Source organism: Nematolebias whitei, chromosome 2 (genome assembly GCF_014905685.2).
Source record: "Nematolebias whitei isolate Nwh7 chromosome 2, NemWhi1, whole genome shotgun sequence".
Taxonomy (NCBI): Eukaryota; Metazoa; Chordata; class Actinopteri; order Cyprinodontiformes; family Rivulidae; genus Nematolebias; species Nematolebias whitei.
This window is the reverse complement of record NC_056499.1, coordinates 62,156,700-62,174,241: the sequence shown is the minus strand read 5'-3', so window position 1 is coordinate 62,174,241 and position 17,542 is coordinate 62,156,700. Positions and strand designations below refer to the sequence as shown.

At 41.4% G+C, this 17,542-nt stretch overlaps 1 protein-coding gene across 1 annotated transcript in view; it reads left to right on the top strand.

Annotated features, from left to right (window-relative positions):
- psmd13 (proteasome 26S subunit, non-ATPase 13) overlaps positions 1–17,542 on the top strand; it is a 133,344-nt gene that overhangs the window by 50,204 nt on the left and 65,598 nt on the right. Inside the window, exons 10-12 of the mRNA XM_037695225.1 lie at positions 5,952–6,014; positions 6,098–6,178; positions 6,253–6,373. Of these exons, the coding sequence (XP_037551153.1) occupies positions 5,952–6,014; positions 6,098–6,178; positions 6,253–6,373 (265 nt within the window). The remainder of the gene's footprint in view (positions 1–5,951; positions 6,015–6,097; positions 6,179–6,252; positions 6,374–17,542) is intronic.

The window sequence follows — 17,542 nt, the reverse complement described above, 5'->3', positions numbered from 1 at the left end:
TATTTGCCAACTCCTCCTTCAGGACCACCCCTGCTTCATTTCTCTTTCTATCCACACCATGGTAAAACCGTTTGAACCCTGCTCCATTGATGTGAGCCTCGCTGCCCTTCCACTTGGTTTTTTGGACACGTAAAACATCTACCTTCCTTCTCTGCATCATGTCAGCCAGCTCTCTATCTTTGCCTGTCATCCTCACATTTAGAGTTGCAACCCTCAGTCCTACATTCTTGACTTTCCTCTTCTCCCTCTGTCTCCTGGCACATTTCTCTCCTCTTGGTCTTTGACTAACAGTAAGACAATTTCCACCGGCACCCTGTTTGTCAACAGCACCGATGGCGGTCGTTGTTAATCCGGGCCTTTCATTTTGATGAACTCGCATTATTGTTTTGGCAAAAGTGTTTTACATCAGATGCCCTTCCTGACACAACCCTCACCATTTACCCCAGCCTGGGACCGGCACAAGTTATATACTGGTTTGTGCTCCCTAGTGGCTGGTTTAAATTGGCTGCGACAATCGTTTATATATACAGGTGCTGGTCATAAAATTAAAATATCATAAAAAAAGTTTATTTTAGTAATTCCATTCACAAAGCTAAACTTGTATATTATATTCATTCATTACACACAGACTGATATATTTCAAATGTGTTTTTTTATTTTAATGCTGATTATTATATCTGACATCTAATGAAAACCCCAAATTCAATATCTCAGAAAATTAGAGTATTACTCAAGACCAATGGAAAAAAAAAGATTTTTAGAAATGTTGGCCAACTGAAAAGTGTGAACATGAAAAGTATGAACATGTACAGCACTCAATACTTAGTTGTTGCTCCTTTTGCCTGGATTACTGCAGCAATGTGGCGTGGCATGGAGTCAATCAGTCTGTGCCACTGCTCAGGTGTTACGAGAGCCCAGTTTGCTCTGATAGTGGCCTTCAGCTCTTCTGAATTGTTGGGTCTGGCGTTTCGCATCCTTCTCTTCACAGTACCCCATACATTTTCTATGGGGTTAAGGTCAGGTGAGCTTGCTGGTCAATTAAGAACAGGGATACCATGGTCCTTAAACCAGGTACTGGTAGCTTTGGCACTGTGTGTAGGTGCCAAGTTCTGTTGGAAAATTAAATCTGCATCTCCATAAAGTTGGTCAACAGCAGGAAGCACAAAGTGCTCTAAAACTTCCTGGTAGACAGCTGCGTTGACCTTGCACCTCAGAAAACACAGTGGACCAACACCAGCAGATGACATGGCACCCCAAACGATCACTAACTGTGGAAACTTAACACTGGACCTCAAGCAACATGGATTCTGTTCCTCTCCTCTTCCTTCAGACTCTGGGTCCTTGATTTCCAATGGAAATGCAAAATTTACTTTCATCAGAGAACATAACTTTGGACCACTCAGCAGCAGTCCAGTCCTTTTTGTCTTTAGTCCAGGCGAGACGCTTCTGACGCTGTTTCTTGTTCAAGAGTGGCTTGACACAAGGAATGCGACAGATTAAACCCATGTCTTGCATACATCTGTGCATGGTGGTTCTTGAAGCACTGACTCCAGCTGCAGTCCACTCTTTGTGAATCTCCCCCACATTTTGGAATGGGTTTTGTTTCACCATCCTCTCCAGGGTGCGGTTACCCCTATTGCTTGTACACTTTTTTCCTACCTCATCTATTCTTTTCCTTCCCTTCGCCTCTCTATTAATGTGCTTGGATACAGAGTTCTGTGAACAGCCAACCTCTTTAGTGATGACCGTTTTTTGTCTTGCCCTCCTTGTGCAAAGTGTCAATGGTCATCATTTGGATAACTGTCAAGTCAGCAGTCTTCCCCATGATTCTGTAGCCTACAGAACTAGACTGAGACCATTTAAAGGCCTTTGCAGGTGTTTTGAGTTAATTAGCTGATTAGTGTGGGGCACCCAGTGTCTTCAATATTGAACCTTTTAACAATATTCTAATTTTCTGAAATACTGAATTTGGGGTTTTCATTAGTTGTCAGTTACAATCATCAACATTAAAAGATATAAACATTTGAAATATGTCAGTCTGTGTAATGAATATAATATACACGTTTTACTTTTTGTATAGAATTACTGAAATAAATAAACTTTTTCATGACATTTTAATTTTATGACTAGCACCTGTAAAATAAATAAAAAAAGACAAAATAACACAGCCCTGAGGGAAACTGGTAGAGGACAGAAGGACAGAGAGACCCCCGTTGACCCACACTCGCTGAGAACAAACGGTTAAAAAAGTCCACAAGCCAACATATGAGGCCAGAGTCGAGAGACCGTACAGGCATTGTAATTTATCTGCTAAAATGTGGGCCTGAATACAATTAAAAGCAGATAAAAAGTCAATAAAAAGCAATCTTACAAATGTATTTGTACCTTCAAGGTGTTCTACAATCAAATTTAAACAAGTTCATGTTGGCATCCTCCACTCCTCTACGTGAACGATAAGCAAATTGAAGTGGGTCTAAATGATCTTCAACTTTAGTCAAGACGGTCTCTGGGACCAGTTTTTTGAATTACTTCATTACTAATGAAGTCAAGGCAAAGGGCCTGAAGTCGTTCAGTGACTAACAGTCTTGGTCTTTGGGATTGGAACAATAACGGACTCTTTCCAGAGCTGTGGAACCCTAAAGGTTTTGAGAGGCATGTTAAAAAGAAAACAAAAATCGTCTGCTGCTTGCAGAGCACAGTTTGTAAGAGTCGGACCCTCTATGCTGTTGGGAACAAATGGTAAATGGACTGTACTTGTATAGCGCCTTTCTGTCTTATCAAGATATTTAAAGTGCTTTACACTACAATATGTGCCCTCATTTACCCATTCAAACTGCGCTTTACTATATCTATACAAAGAATAATCAGCACTTTATCACATTCATACTCCGATGTGACACGCATCGGAGGCAATGAGGGGTTCAGTGTCTTGCCCAGGGACACTTCGGCATGTGACTGCTGGTGGAATCAAACCCCCAACTCTTGCATTGGAGGATGACTGCTCTAACCACTCGGCCACAGCCGCCCCAACAAAATACCCTAAAGAGGCCTTCAGTTATTAATTCATGATTCGACTAGTTTTCAGGTTGAATTGAACTTGTTAAAGCTAAAATCTGATTCACTGTTCTGGAGTTGTTTCAAAAATGGATATAAAGAAAGGCAGAAAATAGTACACTGCCTGATCAAAAAAAAAAAGTTGCCACCAAAAAAATTGTCACTAATATTTTATTGGACCGCCGTTAGCTTTGATTACGGCATGCATTCACTGTAGCTTTGTTTCGATAAGCTTCTTCAATGTCATAAGATCTATTTCCATTCTGTGTTGCATTAATTTTTCACCAAGATTTTGCATTGATGACTAGACACTAGGCATGATAGGTGTATCACTTCACCTGCCTCTCTTCTTACCGTGATGCACCCATCACTCTAGAACAGGGTAAATCTGGACTCATTAGACAACAGACCTTTCTTCTATTGCTCAAGATCCAATCGTTATGCTCCCTCGCAAATTGAAGCCTTTTTTTCAGTTACTCACTGATTAGTGGTTTTCTTAAGGCTGCACAGCTGTTCAGTCCCAATTCCTTAAGTTACTTTCACATTGTGAGTATGGAAATGTTCTTACTTTCACTGTTAAACATAGCCCTGAGTGCTACTGTTGTTTTTCTTAAATTTGATGTCACGAAATGTTTTAATTGATCACAGATCACAATCATTCAGGATTTTTTTTGGGCCACATTTCTTACTGGAAGACGATGGGTCCCCACTATCCTTCCAGTTTTTAATAATGCGTTGGACAGTTTTTAACCCAATTTTAGTAGTTTCTGCAATCTCCTTAAATGTTTTCTCTGGTTGATGCATGACAATGATTTGACCCTTCTCAAACAGACTGACATCTTTTCCACAACCACGCCATGTGTCTTTCCACATGGTTGTGTAAGAAATGAGAAGCAACTCATTGCACAAGTTGGGGTTAAATAACTTGTTGCCAGCTAAAAGGTAATCACTCATGCAGTAATTATCCAATAGGAGGCTCGGACCTATTTGCTTAATTAAATCCAGGTGGTAACTTTTTTTCTTTTGGCCAGGCAGTGTATTTGTGTGTTCAGGAGCCTTTTAATGTCTGCACTATTTATCGGAACAGTGGTTAAATTCAAAAACAGTGGGACTGAACGTAATGACATACAGGTCCTTCTCAAAAAATTAGCATATTGTGATAAAGGTCATTATTTTCCATAATGTAATGATAAAAATGAAACTTTCATATATTTCAGATTCATTGCACACCAACTGAAATATTTCAGGTCTTTAATTGTTTTAATACTGATGATTATGGCATACAGCTCATGAAAACCCAAAAAGCCTGTCTCAAAAAATTAGCATATCATGAAAAGGTTCTCTAAACCAGCTATTAACCTAACCATCTGAATCAACGACGTAACTCTAAACACCTGCAAAAGATTCCTGAGGCTTTTAAGAACTCCCAGCCTTGTTCATTACTTAAAACCACAATCATGGGTAAGACTGCCGACCTGACTGCTGTCCAGAAGGCCATCATTGACACCCTCAAGCAAGAGGGTAAGACACAGAAAGAAATTGCTGAACGAATAGGCTGTTCCCAGAGTGCTGTATCAAGGCACCTCAGTGGGAAGTCTGTGGGAAGGGAAAAGTGTGGCAGAAAACGCTGCACAACGAGAAGAGGTGACCGGACCCTGAGGAGGATTGTGGAGAAGGGCCGATTCCAGACCTTGGGGGACCTGCGGAAGCAGTGGACTGAGTCTGGGGTAGAAACATCCAGAGCCACCGTGCACAGGCGTGTGCAGGAAATGGGCTACAGGTGCTGCATTCCCCAGGTCAAGCCACTTTTGAACCAGAAACAGCGGCAGAAGCGCCTGACCTGGGCCACAGAGAAGCAGCACTGGACTGTTGCTCAGTGGTCCAAAGTACTTTTTTCGGATGAAAGTAAATTTAGCATGTCATTCAGAAATCAAGGTGCCAGAGTCTGGAGGAAGACTGGGGAGAAGGGAATGCCAAAATGCCACAAGTCCAGTGTGAAGCACCCACGGTCAGTGATGGTCTGGGGTGCCATGTCAGCTGCTGGTGTTGGTCCACTGTGTTTTATCAAGCGCAGGGTCAATGCAGCTAGCTATCAGGAGATTTTGGAGCACTTCATGCTTCCATCTGCTGAAAAGCTTTATGGAGATGAAGATTTCATTTTTCAGCATGACCTGGCACCTGCTCACAGTGCCAAAACCACTGGTAACTGGTTTACTGACCATGGTATTACTGTGCTCAATTGGCCTGCCAACTCTCCTGACCTGAACCCCATAGAGAACCTGTGGGATATTGTGAAGAGAAAGTTGAGAGACGCAAGACCCAACACTCTGGATGAGCTTAAGGCCGCTATCGAAGCATCCTGGGCCTCCATAACACCTCAGCAGTGCCACAGGCTGATTGCCTCCATGCCACGCCGCATTGAAGCAGTCATTCATGCAAAAGGATTCCTGACCAAGTATTGAGTGCATAACTGAACATGATTATTTGAAGGTTGGCGTTTTTTGTATTAAAAACACTTGTCTTTCATTGGTGGGATGAAATATGCTAATTTTTTGGGACAGGCATTTTGGGTTTTCATGAGCTGTATGCCATAATCATCAGTATTAAAACAATTAAAGACCTGAAATATTTCAGTTGGTGTGCAATGAATCTGAAATATATGAAAGTTTCATTTTTATCATTACATTATGGAAAATAATGACCTTTATCACAATATGCTCATTTTTTGAGAAGGACCTGTAATGGACTAAAAAGATGTGAAAAAGCAACCAAAGTCAAAGAAAGAACCTTCAGGAAGCCATTTTAAAGGATTACAAGAAAGGTATTGGCACTGGATGAAAACTTGTACAGGAGATGAGCAAATGAGCTGATTAAATACTTTTTCTTGTCAATCATAGCCTGACCTAGCAGCACATGAAGCTAAGTTAATGCAGAAAATCCAGCTGCTCTGTGTGATGGAGGTAAGGAGCATCCTTTGTGGTCTGTAGGAGCTGAAACTTGGAGCCGAGGCACTGGTGTTTGCTCATGTTTGTGTTTTCAACAGATGACCTTCACTCGCCCTGCCAATCACAGACAGCTCACCTTCGCTGAGATTGCTCAGAGTGCTGAAATCTCTGTGAATGAGGTTGGTTGAAGCAGACTGTGAAGTCAGCAACTAATCCTGGTGCAGTTTCCTGTTTGATCACTGCTGTCCTGCAGGTGGAGCTGCTGGTGATGAAGGCGCTGTCTGTGGGGCTGATCAAAGGGAACATTGACGAGGTGGATCAGAAGGTGCAGATGACCTGGGTACAGCCCAGGGTGCTCGACCTGCAGCAGGTTGGTCCACTTCATGTCACAATAATGCCATCCAATTATAATAATTACAATAATTATAATGTCATCCAATTATTTCCTCTGAATTCTGAGTCAGCAGTCAGAAAACCTGTTTTTGTAATATACTTCAGCACATTCTATGGGATTTTGTGCTTCAGATAACTAAAAATGTTTCTCAGTCAAGAGATGAACATTTTAGCTTTTATAATTTATATATTTTTTAAACATTATCAAAACTTTATTTGCAAATATTTTGTTAAACTTGTAGATATTTTAAAAGCATTCTCTTTATAACCAGCTTTATTTTAATCCAAGAAAGTTAGGTCCTCTGGACGGGTTCAAAAAAACTGTAGAAACGTTTCGTCTTTCCTCCGAAAGTCTTCTTCATAGTCATAGACTTCTTCAAGTCAGTCTTCTTCATCAAGGATGTATTCAACTCAGTCTTATAAATAGCACATTCTCATAGTGCAGTGCTTCTCAATTATTCCCCCCCCCCCCAGGAAGAAGTAAACATTTCGCGACCCCCTAACTCTCCGCCACGACTGTAAATAGTATGATTTGTCTAAAAAAAAATTTATAAATACACCTCTGCATAACATTGTACCCTTATTAATATTAAATAAAGAAATATAGATCAACTTACAACAAATATTATTAACATTGTTTAAGCCTTTTCTGTTACAGACTATAAAAGTGCATCAATTTGCCTGAAATTAAAATATATATATATCCTTATTTAAACTATAAACATTTTTGACCATTTGATACTGAACAATCAAATTGAATACAATAAATAAAATAATAATAAATTCAAATTGATCAGCAACATTTTAAGACAGGAGTGTTATATACAACACTTTGACCTACAAAACAAAAATGAATAAAACAATTTGTCTTGGGTGTTTTTTTTTAATCAAAATGAAGAAGTCAGGGTTAATGGCTACAGTGAGCACGTTTTGCAGTGCACGGATTTTTGAAGTGGAGTTTGAAACATGATCCTGTAACTCTCAGCTCCTGATCGGTGTTTAGCTGGACCTGGACTTGGTCTTCAGAGCTGCAACAGCATAGAAACTGCAAAGAGCGCAAGAGTGAGCGAGCTGGGTGAGGGTGGGGAGCGGTTCAGGGAAATGCGCTCACAAGAGAAGAACCTGACAAGTTGTTTAATGACAAAATATATTTTGTTACCAAAGAATAGAGTCCTAACATTTATTAAACATTACTTCTGTATTTAACTATTTTTTTTTTAGTTTGTCAAAGCACAATTTTTATCTTTTTTTAAAGTAAAAGAGGAAGAGGGGCAGGTAACGCTCTAGCTTTGAGTTTGTCTGTCGCATGCGTGCTGTGGGTGACAAGTGTCCAGAGCGTCACCAGCTGAGGAGGTGTCACAGCAACACGGTTCAAGCATGGCTCCGCAAACGACAAGACAGACAGATTTGTTCATAACTTTATTAGTGAATCTGTGAGTTGCTGGATTTTAGCAAACAGTTGCCGAACGCACCCTGACACAATGAAAATGGTGCAAAAAAAAAAAAAAACTAATCCCTGCCGCAAAATTTGCCCCGGGGTCACATGGTCCCCCCCACCGGCATTGCTCCGGGCCCCCCCACAGGGGCGCGCCCCACTATTTGAGAAGGACTATAGTGGATCAACCAGTTTGTTGGTTCACAACAAAGCTGTTCACAGGATCAAGGAGGACCATCAGTGGTTCATTGGCACGCTGGTGGCTGTTTGCTATTTACAGGGGGCTGAGTGATATTAACAATAGCAGCATTGTAAGAGGGGGACAGTTGAACACGGAGGCTCCGCCCCTGTTTAATGATGGCCGGTTTCTTTTCACAAATATGGCCTCCTTTACTCCTCTCTATCAAGGATGTGAACATCTTCATCCCTGAAAGAGTGACCTCTGGCCTGGAGATGTGTAGACCGCAGAGTCCTGGCCTGATGATGTTGATCTTCAGTGCTGGTCCATCCTTTGGCTCATACTTAAGAAGTCTTTCGGATGAAAGATGAAACGTTTCGACATTTTTATTTATTTATTTTTTTTTAACCCATCCAGAGGACCAGACTTAACTTTTTTATTTTTTTTGCCTGGATTATTGAGCTTGCATCAGGATAGCTTTGTTGTAAGTTTTATGCTCTGTTTTTTAGCTACTGTTATGTTACTTTTGCAGTGAGGAAAATAAGTATTTGAACACCCTGCGACTTTGCAAGTTCTCCCACTTAGAAATCATGGAGGGGTTTGAAATTTTCATCTTAGGTGCATGTCCACTGTGAGAGACATAATCTTAAAAAAAAAATTTAATCCTGAAATCACAATGTAAGAATTTTTAATAATTTATTTGTGTGTTAATGCTGCAAATAAGTATTTGAACACCTGCCAATCAGCAACAATTCTGGCCCTCAAAGACCTGTTAGTCCACCTCTAAAAAGTCCACCTCCACTTATTATTCTAAATTAGAAGCACCTGTTTGAGGTCGGTAGCTGCATAAAGACACCTGTCCACCCCACACAATCAGTAAGACTCCAACTACTAACATGGCTAAGACCAAAGAGCTGTCCAAAGACACCTGAGACTAAATTGTAGACCTCCACAAGACTGGAACGGGCTATGAGGCAAGTGCCAAGCAGCTTGGTGAAAAAAGATCAACTGTTGGAGCAACTATTAGAAAATGGAAGAAGCTAAACATGACTGTCAATCTCCCTTGGACTGGAGCTCCATGCAAGATCTCACCTCGTGGATTATCAATGATCCTAAGAAAGGTGAGGAATCAGCCCAGAACTACACGGAGGAGCTGGTCCATGACCTGAAGAGAGCTGGCACCACTGTTTCCATGGTTACTGTGGCTAATACACTAAGACGTCATAGTTTAAAATCATGCATGGCACGGAAGGTTCCCCTGCTTAAATCAGCGCACGTCCAGGCCCGTCTTAAGTTTGTCCATGGCCATTTGGGTGATCCAGAGGAGTCATGGGAGAAAGTTCTGTGGTCAGATGAGATCAAAATAGAACTTTTTGGTCTTAATTCCACTCGCCGTGTTTGGAGGACAAAGAATGATGAGTACCATCCCAAAAACACCATCCCTACTGTGAAGCATGGGGGTGGAAGCATCATGCTTTGGGAGTGTTTTTCTGCACATGGGACAGGACGACTGCACTGTATTAAGGAGAGGATGACTGGGACCATGTATTGCAAGATTTTGGGGAACAACCTCCTTCCCTCAGTTAGAACAATGAAGATAGGTCGTGGCTGGGTCTTCCAACATGATAATGACCCGAAGCACACAGCCAGGATAACAAAGGAGTGGCTCCATAATAAGCATATCAAGGTTCTGGAGTGGCCTAGCCAGTCTCCAGACCTAAACCCTATAGAACATCTTTGGAGGGATCTCAAACTCTGTTTTTCAGTGACAGCCCAGAAACTTGGCTGATCTGGAGAAGATCTGTGTGGAGGAATGGGCCAAAATCCTGCTGCAGTGTGTGCAAACTAGGGATGCACTGATCCACATTTTTTTAACTTCCGATCCAATCCCAATACTTAAATCTAAGTATCGTCCGATACCGATCCAGTTCTGATATCATCATAATCATTGATTTTATACGAGGCTGTAATAATCTTCTCTCAATTACAATTTGTACAAATATATGCATGCATGTCCAAAAAGGCAACTTGAGGTAAGTTTTATTAATGTTGGATAAGTTTTAAGTTAGAATTAAATTCTGCTAAAACAAAACATGTTTCTTTTTATTCCTAGCTTTAAAGTGGATATTAAAGTAATTAATTTAAGTTATTGTTTAAAGTTATTTTATATATTTTAAATAAGAGGCAAATATAGATATAAGGTTTTTCATCTTTCTGCACTCTTTTCATTCAATGTTTTCTTTTTGATGAGTCTGTTTTGTTTCTTTTAAATGAATGAATAAATTAATAAAAAATAAAATGTTAAATGGCTTTAAACATTTGGTAAGTTCATGGCATAAACCAACAGACATGTTCCTGTTTTTACAAACCGGATTCCAAGAAAGTTGGGACACTAAACAAATTGTGAATAAAAACTGAATGCAATGATGTGGAGGTGCCAACATCTAATATTTTATTCAGAATAGAACACAAATCACAGATCAAAAGTTTAAACTTGAGAGAATGTATCATTTTAAGGGAAAAATCTGTTGTTTCCAAATTTCATGGCATCAACAAATCCCAAAAAAGTTGGGACAAGTCCATTTTTCCCACTGTGTGGCATCCCCCCTTCTTCTTACAACACTCAACAGACGTCTGGGGACAGAGGAGACCAGTTTCTCCAGTTTAGAAATAGGAATGCTCTCCCATTCATGTCTGATACAGGCCTCTAACTGTTCAATCGTCTTGGGCCTTCTTTGTTGCACCTTCCTCTTTATGATGCACCAAATGTTCTCTATAGGTGAAAGATCTGGACTGCAGGCTGGCCATTTCAGTACCCGGATCCTTCTCCTACGTAGCCATGATGTTGTGATTGCTGCAGAATGTGGTCTGGCATTATCGTTTTGAAAAATGCAGGGTCTTCCCTGAAAGAGATGACGTCTAGATGGGAGCATATGTTGTTCTAGAACCTGAACATAGTTCTCTGCATTAATGGTGCCTTTCCAGACATGCAAGCTGCCCATGCAACAAGCGCTCATGCAACCCCATACCATCAGTGATGCAGGCTTCTGAACGGAGCGTTAATAACAACTTGGGCTATCCTTGTCCTCTCTGGTCCGGATGACATGGCATCCCAGTGTTACATAAAGAACTTCAAATTGTGACTCATCTGACCACAGAACAGTCTTCCATTTTGCCACACTCCATTTTAAATGACCCCTGGTCCAGTGCAAACGTCTGAGCTTGTGGAATTTGCTTAGAAAAGGCTTCCTCTTTGCACTGTAGAGTTTCAGCTGGCAACGGCAGATGGCACGGTGGATTGTGTTCACTGACGATGCTTTCTGGAAGTATTCCTGAGCCCATTCTCTTATTTCCTTGACAGTGGCATTCCTGTTTGAGGTGCAGTGACGTTTAAGGGCCCGGAGATCACGAGCATCCAGTAGAGTTTTACGGCCTTGACCCTTACGCACAGCGATTGTTCCAGATTCTCTGAATCTTTTGATGATGTTATGCACGGTTCATGATGATAACTTAAAAGTCTTTGCTGTTTTACGCTGGGTAACACCATTCTGGTATTGATACACTATCTTTCTGCGCAACAATGGTGGAATTGGTGATCCTCTTACCATCTTGGCTTCTGAGAGACTGACAATCTGAGAAGCTCTTTTTATATGCAGTCATGTTGTCAATTGACCTAATTAGTGTTAATTGGACTTCCAGCTGTTCATTATATGCTCAATTTCCTTTTTCCAGCCACTTATTGCTACTTGTCCCAACTTTTTTGGGATTTCTTGACACTGTGAAATTTTGAATCAACATATTTTTCTTTAGAAATGTTACATTTACTCAGATTAAACTTTTGATCTGTCAATTATGTTATATTACGAATAAAATATTGACATTTGCCATCTCCACATCATTGCATACAGTTTTTATTCACAATTTGTTTAGTGTCCCAACTTTTTTGGAATCCGGTTTGTAGTTATTTACATCACTTTATAATGTAGCTGTTTTTGTTAGTTGAAAAGGATGTTCTGTGGACGCATTCTCATCTACCTGCCAGTTGTGCTCACGTGCCTGACCACTGAGATCCTGGAACTAGCAGGAAACACAGCTCATGACAGTGGAAGGACAGGATCGTGCCTCGGCACCTACAGTTGGCTGTCCGCAGTGACGAGGAGCTCGGCAGACTGCTGGGAGGAGTGGCCATCGCTCTGGGAGGAGTTCTGCCCGGCATTCGGGCGGTCCTACAGCCCGGGGGAATCGAGAGGCCAGCCGAGTCTGGGTGGACGGATCGAACGGCATCTGCAGCCAGTTTCTTAGGATCCACTGTGGGATGGACCTTTACAAGAGATCTTTCCTGCTTACAGCCATCAACATCTACATCTATAACATCCCTTAATGAAATGAGGATAACAAGTTACTACAACAAATTTCCCTCTAAGATTATTAAAGTATATTTGAATTGAATATCTATATAGATATCTATATAGATATATAGATACATTTTTTTTTTTTCTTGTAATTTTCAAATCGTGTTTTTTATGCTTGTCTACTGTTATACTGAAAAAATATCTCCTGGAGGGTAAACTATATCTTGGCTGCAAGTGTCAAGCTGAGAAATCCTTCATTTTCTACAACTGATAGTGGTTGGTCATGAATTGATGAAATTTAGCAAATTCTCTCTAAACATTTGAGCTCCGGGGCTTCAGTGGTCTGTTATTTTTGTTCAGTCCGGAGAAGGCAATCTGATTTCAGTCAGCCGCGCTTAGTCTGCCCCTCCTCCGACACGGACAGATTGAGCGTGGCTGACCAAAATCATACTAAACCATACCATTTTATTTATAGAGCACTTAAAACGGTGACAAGGCCAACCAAAGTGCTGTACAGACAGAAAACAGGCAACACACAAATCAATATACAAAATGAGGTAAATCAGAATATAGACATAAAACGATGCAAAACTGTTCAACTGGCGGAACTGTTCAGCGATTTGTAGACATACAGGAGTATTTTGAACTGGATTCGAAGGTGAACCAGTAGCCAGTGCATTGAGGCCAAAACTAGAGTCATGTGCTCTCTTTTGCCTGTACTGGTTAAAAATCTGGCTGCTGCATTCTGTACCAGTTGTAGTCATGCAATGGAGGTCTGACTGATACCAAACAGGAGTGAATTGCAGTAATCAAGCCTAGATGTAATGAATGCGAGTATTACTGTCTCCAGGTTATTTTTGGACAATATGGGCTTCAGTTTAGACAGCCACCTCAGTTGGAAGAAACATGATTTAACAATCATGTTTACATGATTAAGTTTCAGGGAAGGGTCCTTTATCACGCCCAGATTAGTGACTTTGTTTTTCTGACAGGGTTAGAGCAGAGAGGTCGATGCAGTGGTTTGTGATCGTGTCGTTGGGAGGGAACAACATGACTTCAGACTTCCTTTCATTGAAACTTAAGAAATTTAAAGCCATCCAGTCCCTGATGTCAGCCAGGCAGTCGAGCAGAGGTTGAATAGAGCATGTACCATTGTGTCTTAGGGGGAAGTAAATTTGACAGTCATCGGCGTAGAAGTGAAAGGGTATGTTCTGTTTCCGGAAAATAGCACCAAGCGGCAGCAGGTATAAAGAGAATAGGAGGGGACCCAGGATGGACCCCTGCGGAACCCCCCATTTAAGCTCTGCCGCTGCAGAACTAAAATCCTTGATGAAGACACAAAAGGATCTGTCAACGAGGTAAGATCTGAACCAAATGTGGGCTGCCCCTGTGATGCCCACCCACTGCTCCAACCTAGCAATGAGGATCTCATGGTCGATGATGTCAAAGGCGGCTGTAAGGTCCAATAGGACAAGCAGCACAGAATCACCAGTGTCTGTGCTTAAGAAAATGTCATTAAAAACCTTCAGCAGGGCAGTTTCAGTGCTGTGGAGAGGTTTAAAGCCAGATTGGAATAGCTCTAAGATAGCGTGACCCTCCAGGAAGCACTTCAACTGGGACTTGACTATTTTCTCCAGTAGTTTAGAAACAAATAGGAGTCTGGAGACAGGCCGGAAGTTGGATACGACTGAGGGGTCAAGGTTTTTTTTTTTTTTTAGGAGAGGCTGGACAACAGCATGTTTAAAGGATTTTGGCACCACGCCAGTGGATAAACTGCTATTTACAATAGCAAGAATGGACGGACCTAGAGTAGGAAAAGCCTCCTTTAGTAGTTGAGGGGGACCACATCAAAGGGGGAACCAGAAGGTTTCAAGCTGCACATGACCTGCTCTAGAGAAGATGGAGTGATGGGTTCAAAATGGTCAAACGGAGCTACAGATTGAGGTGGGATGGATGGGTCATGAGTTGGAGAGGAAATGAGAGCCCAGGTGGTTGTAATTTTTTCCAAAAAGAAATGTAGGAAGTTCTCGCAAAGCTCAGTCGAGGCTTCCAGAGGTGATGGTTCAGTGAGGTGGAGAACAGAGTTTAGGGTAGAGAAGAGGACACGTGGGTTGTGAGAGTTTGAGGTAATTATATCAGAAAAGTATTTGGATTTAGCAGCTTTCACTGCTTTCTGATAACGGCGCCAACTCTCTTTAAGTATCTGGAAAGAGACCTGCAGCCAGTCTTTTCTCCACTTGCGCTCCGCTCTCCTGCACTGCTGCCTAATGGCCTTGGTGACATCATTCAGCCATGGTTCTGCTCTGAGTTTTGATTTTTTGGTTTTAACAGGAGCGACATGATACAGAGTCTTTAAGCAGACAGAGTTGAACTGGGATGTCAGCTCCTCGGTGGTGGTGAGAAACACTGGGGGCTGAATGATCATTTCAGAGCTATGAACATCTGTGAAACGTGTGGCAGTGAAATGGTTAATGGCCATCTACTACGTGCAGGAACGCACGGCTTAGGAATTAGATAGGGGAGGGTGAATTCAAACCGGACTGGCATGTGATCTGAAATAAACATTATCACCAATTTCAAGATTACCAACAGTCACAGCCCGAGTTTAAACAAGGTTCAGTGGTATGCTCATAATGATCCGAATAAGCGACATTGGCGGCAGAAAAACGAAACTCCAGAAGCTGTTGTCAATCATACACCAGCATCGAGTTTATGTCCGAGATAAATAACGAACAAAACACAAATTATCCGAACACCATCAGCAGAGGTGGATTGCAAAGCATGTACACGGGCGCCATCTTACCAGAAGTACATCAAATCAGACTGCCTTCTCCGGACTGAACGAAAATAACAGACCGCTGAAGCCCCGGAGCTTGAATGTCCAACGTAAAACTAACTTTACCGCGGTTTAATTTGGTGCTATGGCTCTGCAGACATTGCACGTTGCCGTCTTGTTTTGTGGTGTTTCTAGTGTAAAATACTTACACACAGCGGACATGTTACGATGAAAAGTTGGTTAGCCGTTAGCCACAGTGCTGCTCATTCAGTCCTCACATTGTAGCTGTCTGCAAACTATGAAATGGATTTCCTGAATGTGAGGTGGGTCTTATTACTCTGGGTTCATGATACACACCTCTGTCCATTCCATAGTTTAAAGCCAATGTGCAGCGCAACCACAGACATTCATCATGGGTTGGAAATATTGTCAGGTTGGATCAGATAATCAGATACGTAAATTATGCTGGTATCGGAGCCTGATACTGATACTGGATCGGAATGTCCCCATCCCTAGTGCAAACCTGTTGAAAAACTACAGGAAACCTTTGACCTTTGTAATTGCAAACAAAGGCTACTGTACCAAATATTATGATTGATTTTCACAGGTGTTCAAATACTTATTTACAGCAGTAACACACATTGATTTTCACAGGTGTTCAAATACTTATTTGCAGCAGTAGCACACATTGATTTTCACAGGTTTTCAAATACTTATTTGCAGCAGTAACACACAAATAAATTATTTTTAAAAATCATACATTATTTCCAGATTTTTTTGTTTTTTTAGATTATGTCTCTCACAGTGGATATGCACCTAAGATGAAAATTTCAGACCCCTCCATGATTTCTAAGTGGGAGAACTTGCAAAGTCGCAGGGTGTTCAAATATGTACTTATTTTCATCACTGTAGCTTCTAACTAGCCTTTTATTGCATTTACCTGATAGCTAGACTTAAGCTACCTTATACTAGCATTTGGCTACGTTTGCTAGCTTTTTAATGCACTTTAAACTTTTGGCCAATATTTTGGTTGCTTTTGAATTTTGATAGCCTTTAGCTAAAAGTTAAAAAATCATTTGATTTGTTAGCTAGCATTTTGCTAACATTTGGTTATTTTTGGCAATTATCTGTTGCTTTAGCTTGTTTAGCTTCAACATGTTGGTTTCAGTTTCCTCAGCAGTCGTTCAGCTAAGCATTTGGTTTCTCCAGTTTTGACTAGTTTTATCTTCTCATTTTAAAAAAGTTGAGTCTGGTCCTCTGGACATTCAAAAACAAAACAAAGCAAAACAACAACAACAACAAAAATAAATGTAGAAACGTTTCGTCTTTCATCCGAAATACTTCTTCAATCTGAGGTGCTGTATTCAGCTCAGTCTTATAAAGAGCACCTTCTCAGAGTGGATCAACCAGTTTGCTGCTGACAACCAAAACCCGCTGCTCACATGATCAAGAAGGACCATCAGCCTAACGATGGATCATTAGCACACTGATAGCTGTTTACTATTCACAGAGGGCTGAGTGATACTAGCAATAACAGCATTGTAAGGGGGGCAGTTGAACACAGCCTCCACCCCTGTTTAATGATGGACAATTTATTTTCACAAAGATGGCCTCCTTTACTCCTCTCTCAAACCATCGTTCCTCTCTATCAAGGATGTGAACATCTTCATCCCTGAATGAGTGACCACTGGCCTGGAGATGAGTGTAGATTGCAGAGTCCTGGTCTGATGTTGTTGATCTTCTGTGCTGGTCCATCCTTTTGGCCAGTGGCTGTTTAGTTTCCCCGATGCAAGACTGATCACAGCCCTCCTGACGCTGAACAGCATACAAAATATTACTCTTGTTTGTGCAGGGGGGCTGGATCTTTGGGATGAACCAGCCTTTGCCGTAATGTATTTTGGGGTTTAAAAGCCACTGGGACGTTGTGTTTAAAAAATAAATGTCTCAGTTTCTCTGATACTCCCTCAACATACGAAATGATCACTGGTCTGGGTTCCTTCTTTTCACCTGATGGCTGACTGGAGTCCTGTTTGGGTTTCTTCTCTGCTTTCAGGAAGGCCCAGTTAGGCTCTAGAGCAATGTGGATATCCTGTCTTGTGTGGGGTTTCTCCTTCTGCCTGGCTCCTGAGTTGGTGCCTAGATCAGACCACTCTTCAGCAAGTGATGGACTGTACAGATCAGGCACGCTTAACAGAGCATGTCAAGAAAACAAGTTTTACTTACTAATAACTCATCATTACCATCACAATTCCAATAACACATTCAGTGTAAGACAACATTCCAGTAGACAATTACATGCCAGGGAGACAGATATGTGGGTGAAGAATTTATCTGACAGACAGCTCACCCAGCCGGAGACGGAGATTCTTGCCAGTGGACTGAACTTTGCGGTTGTACCAAGTAGAATTC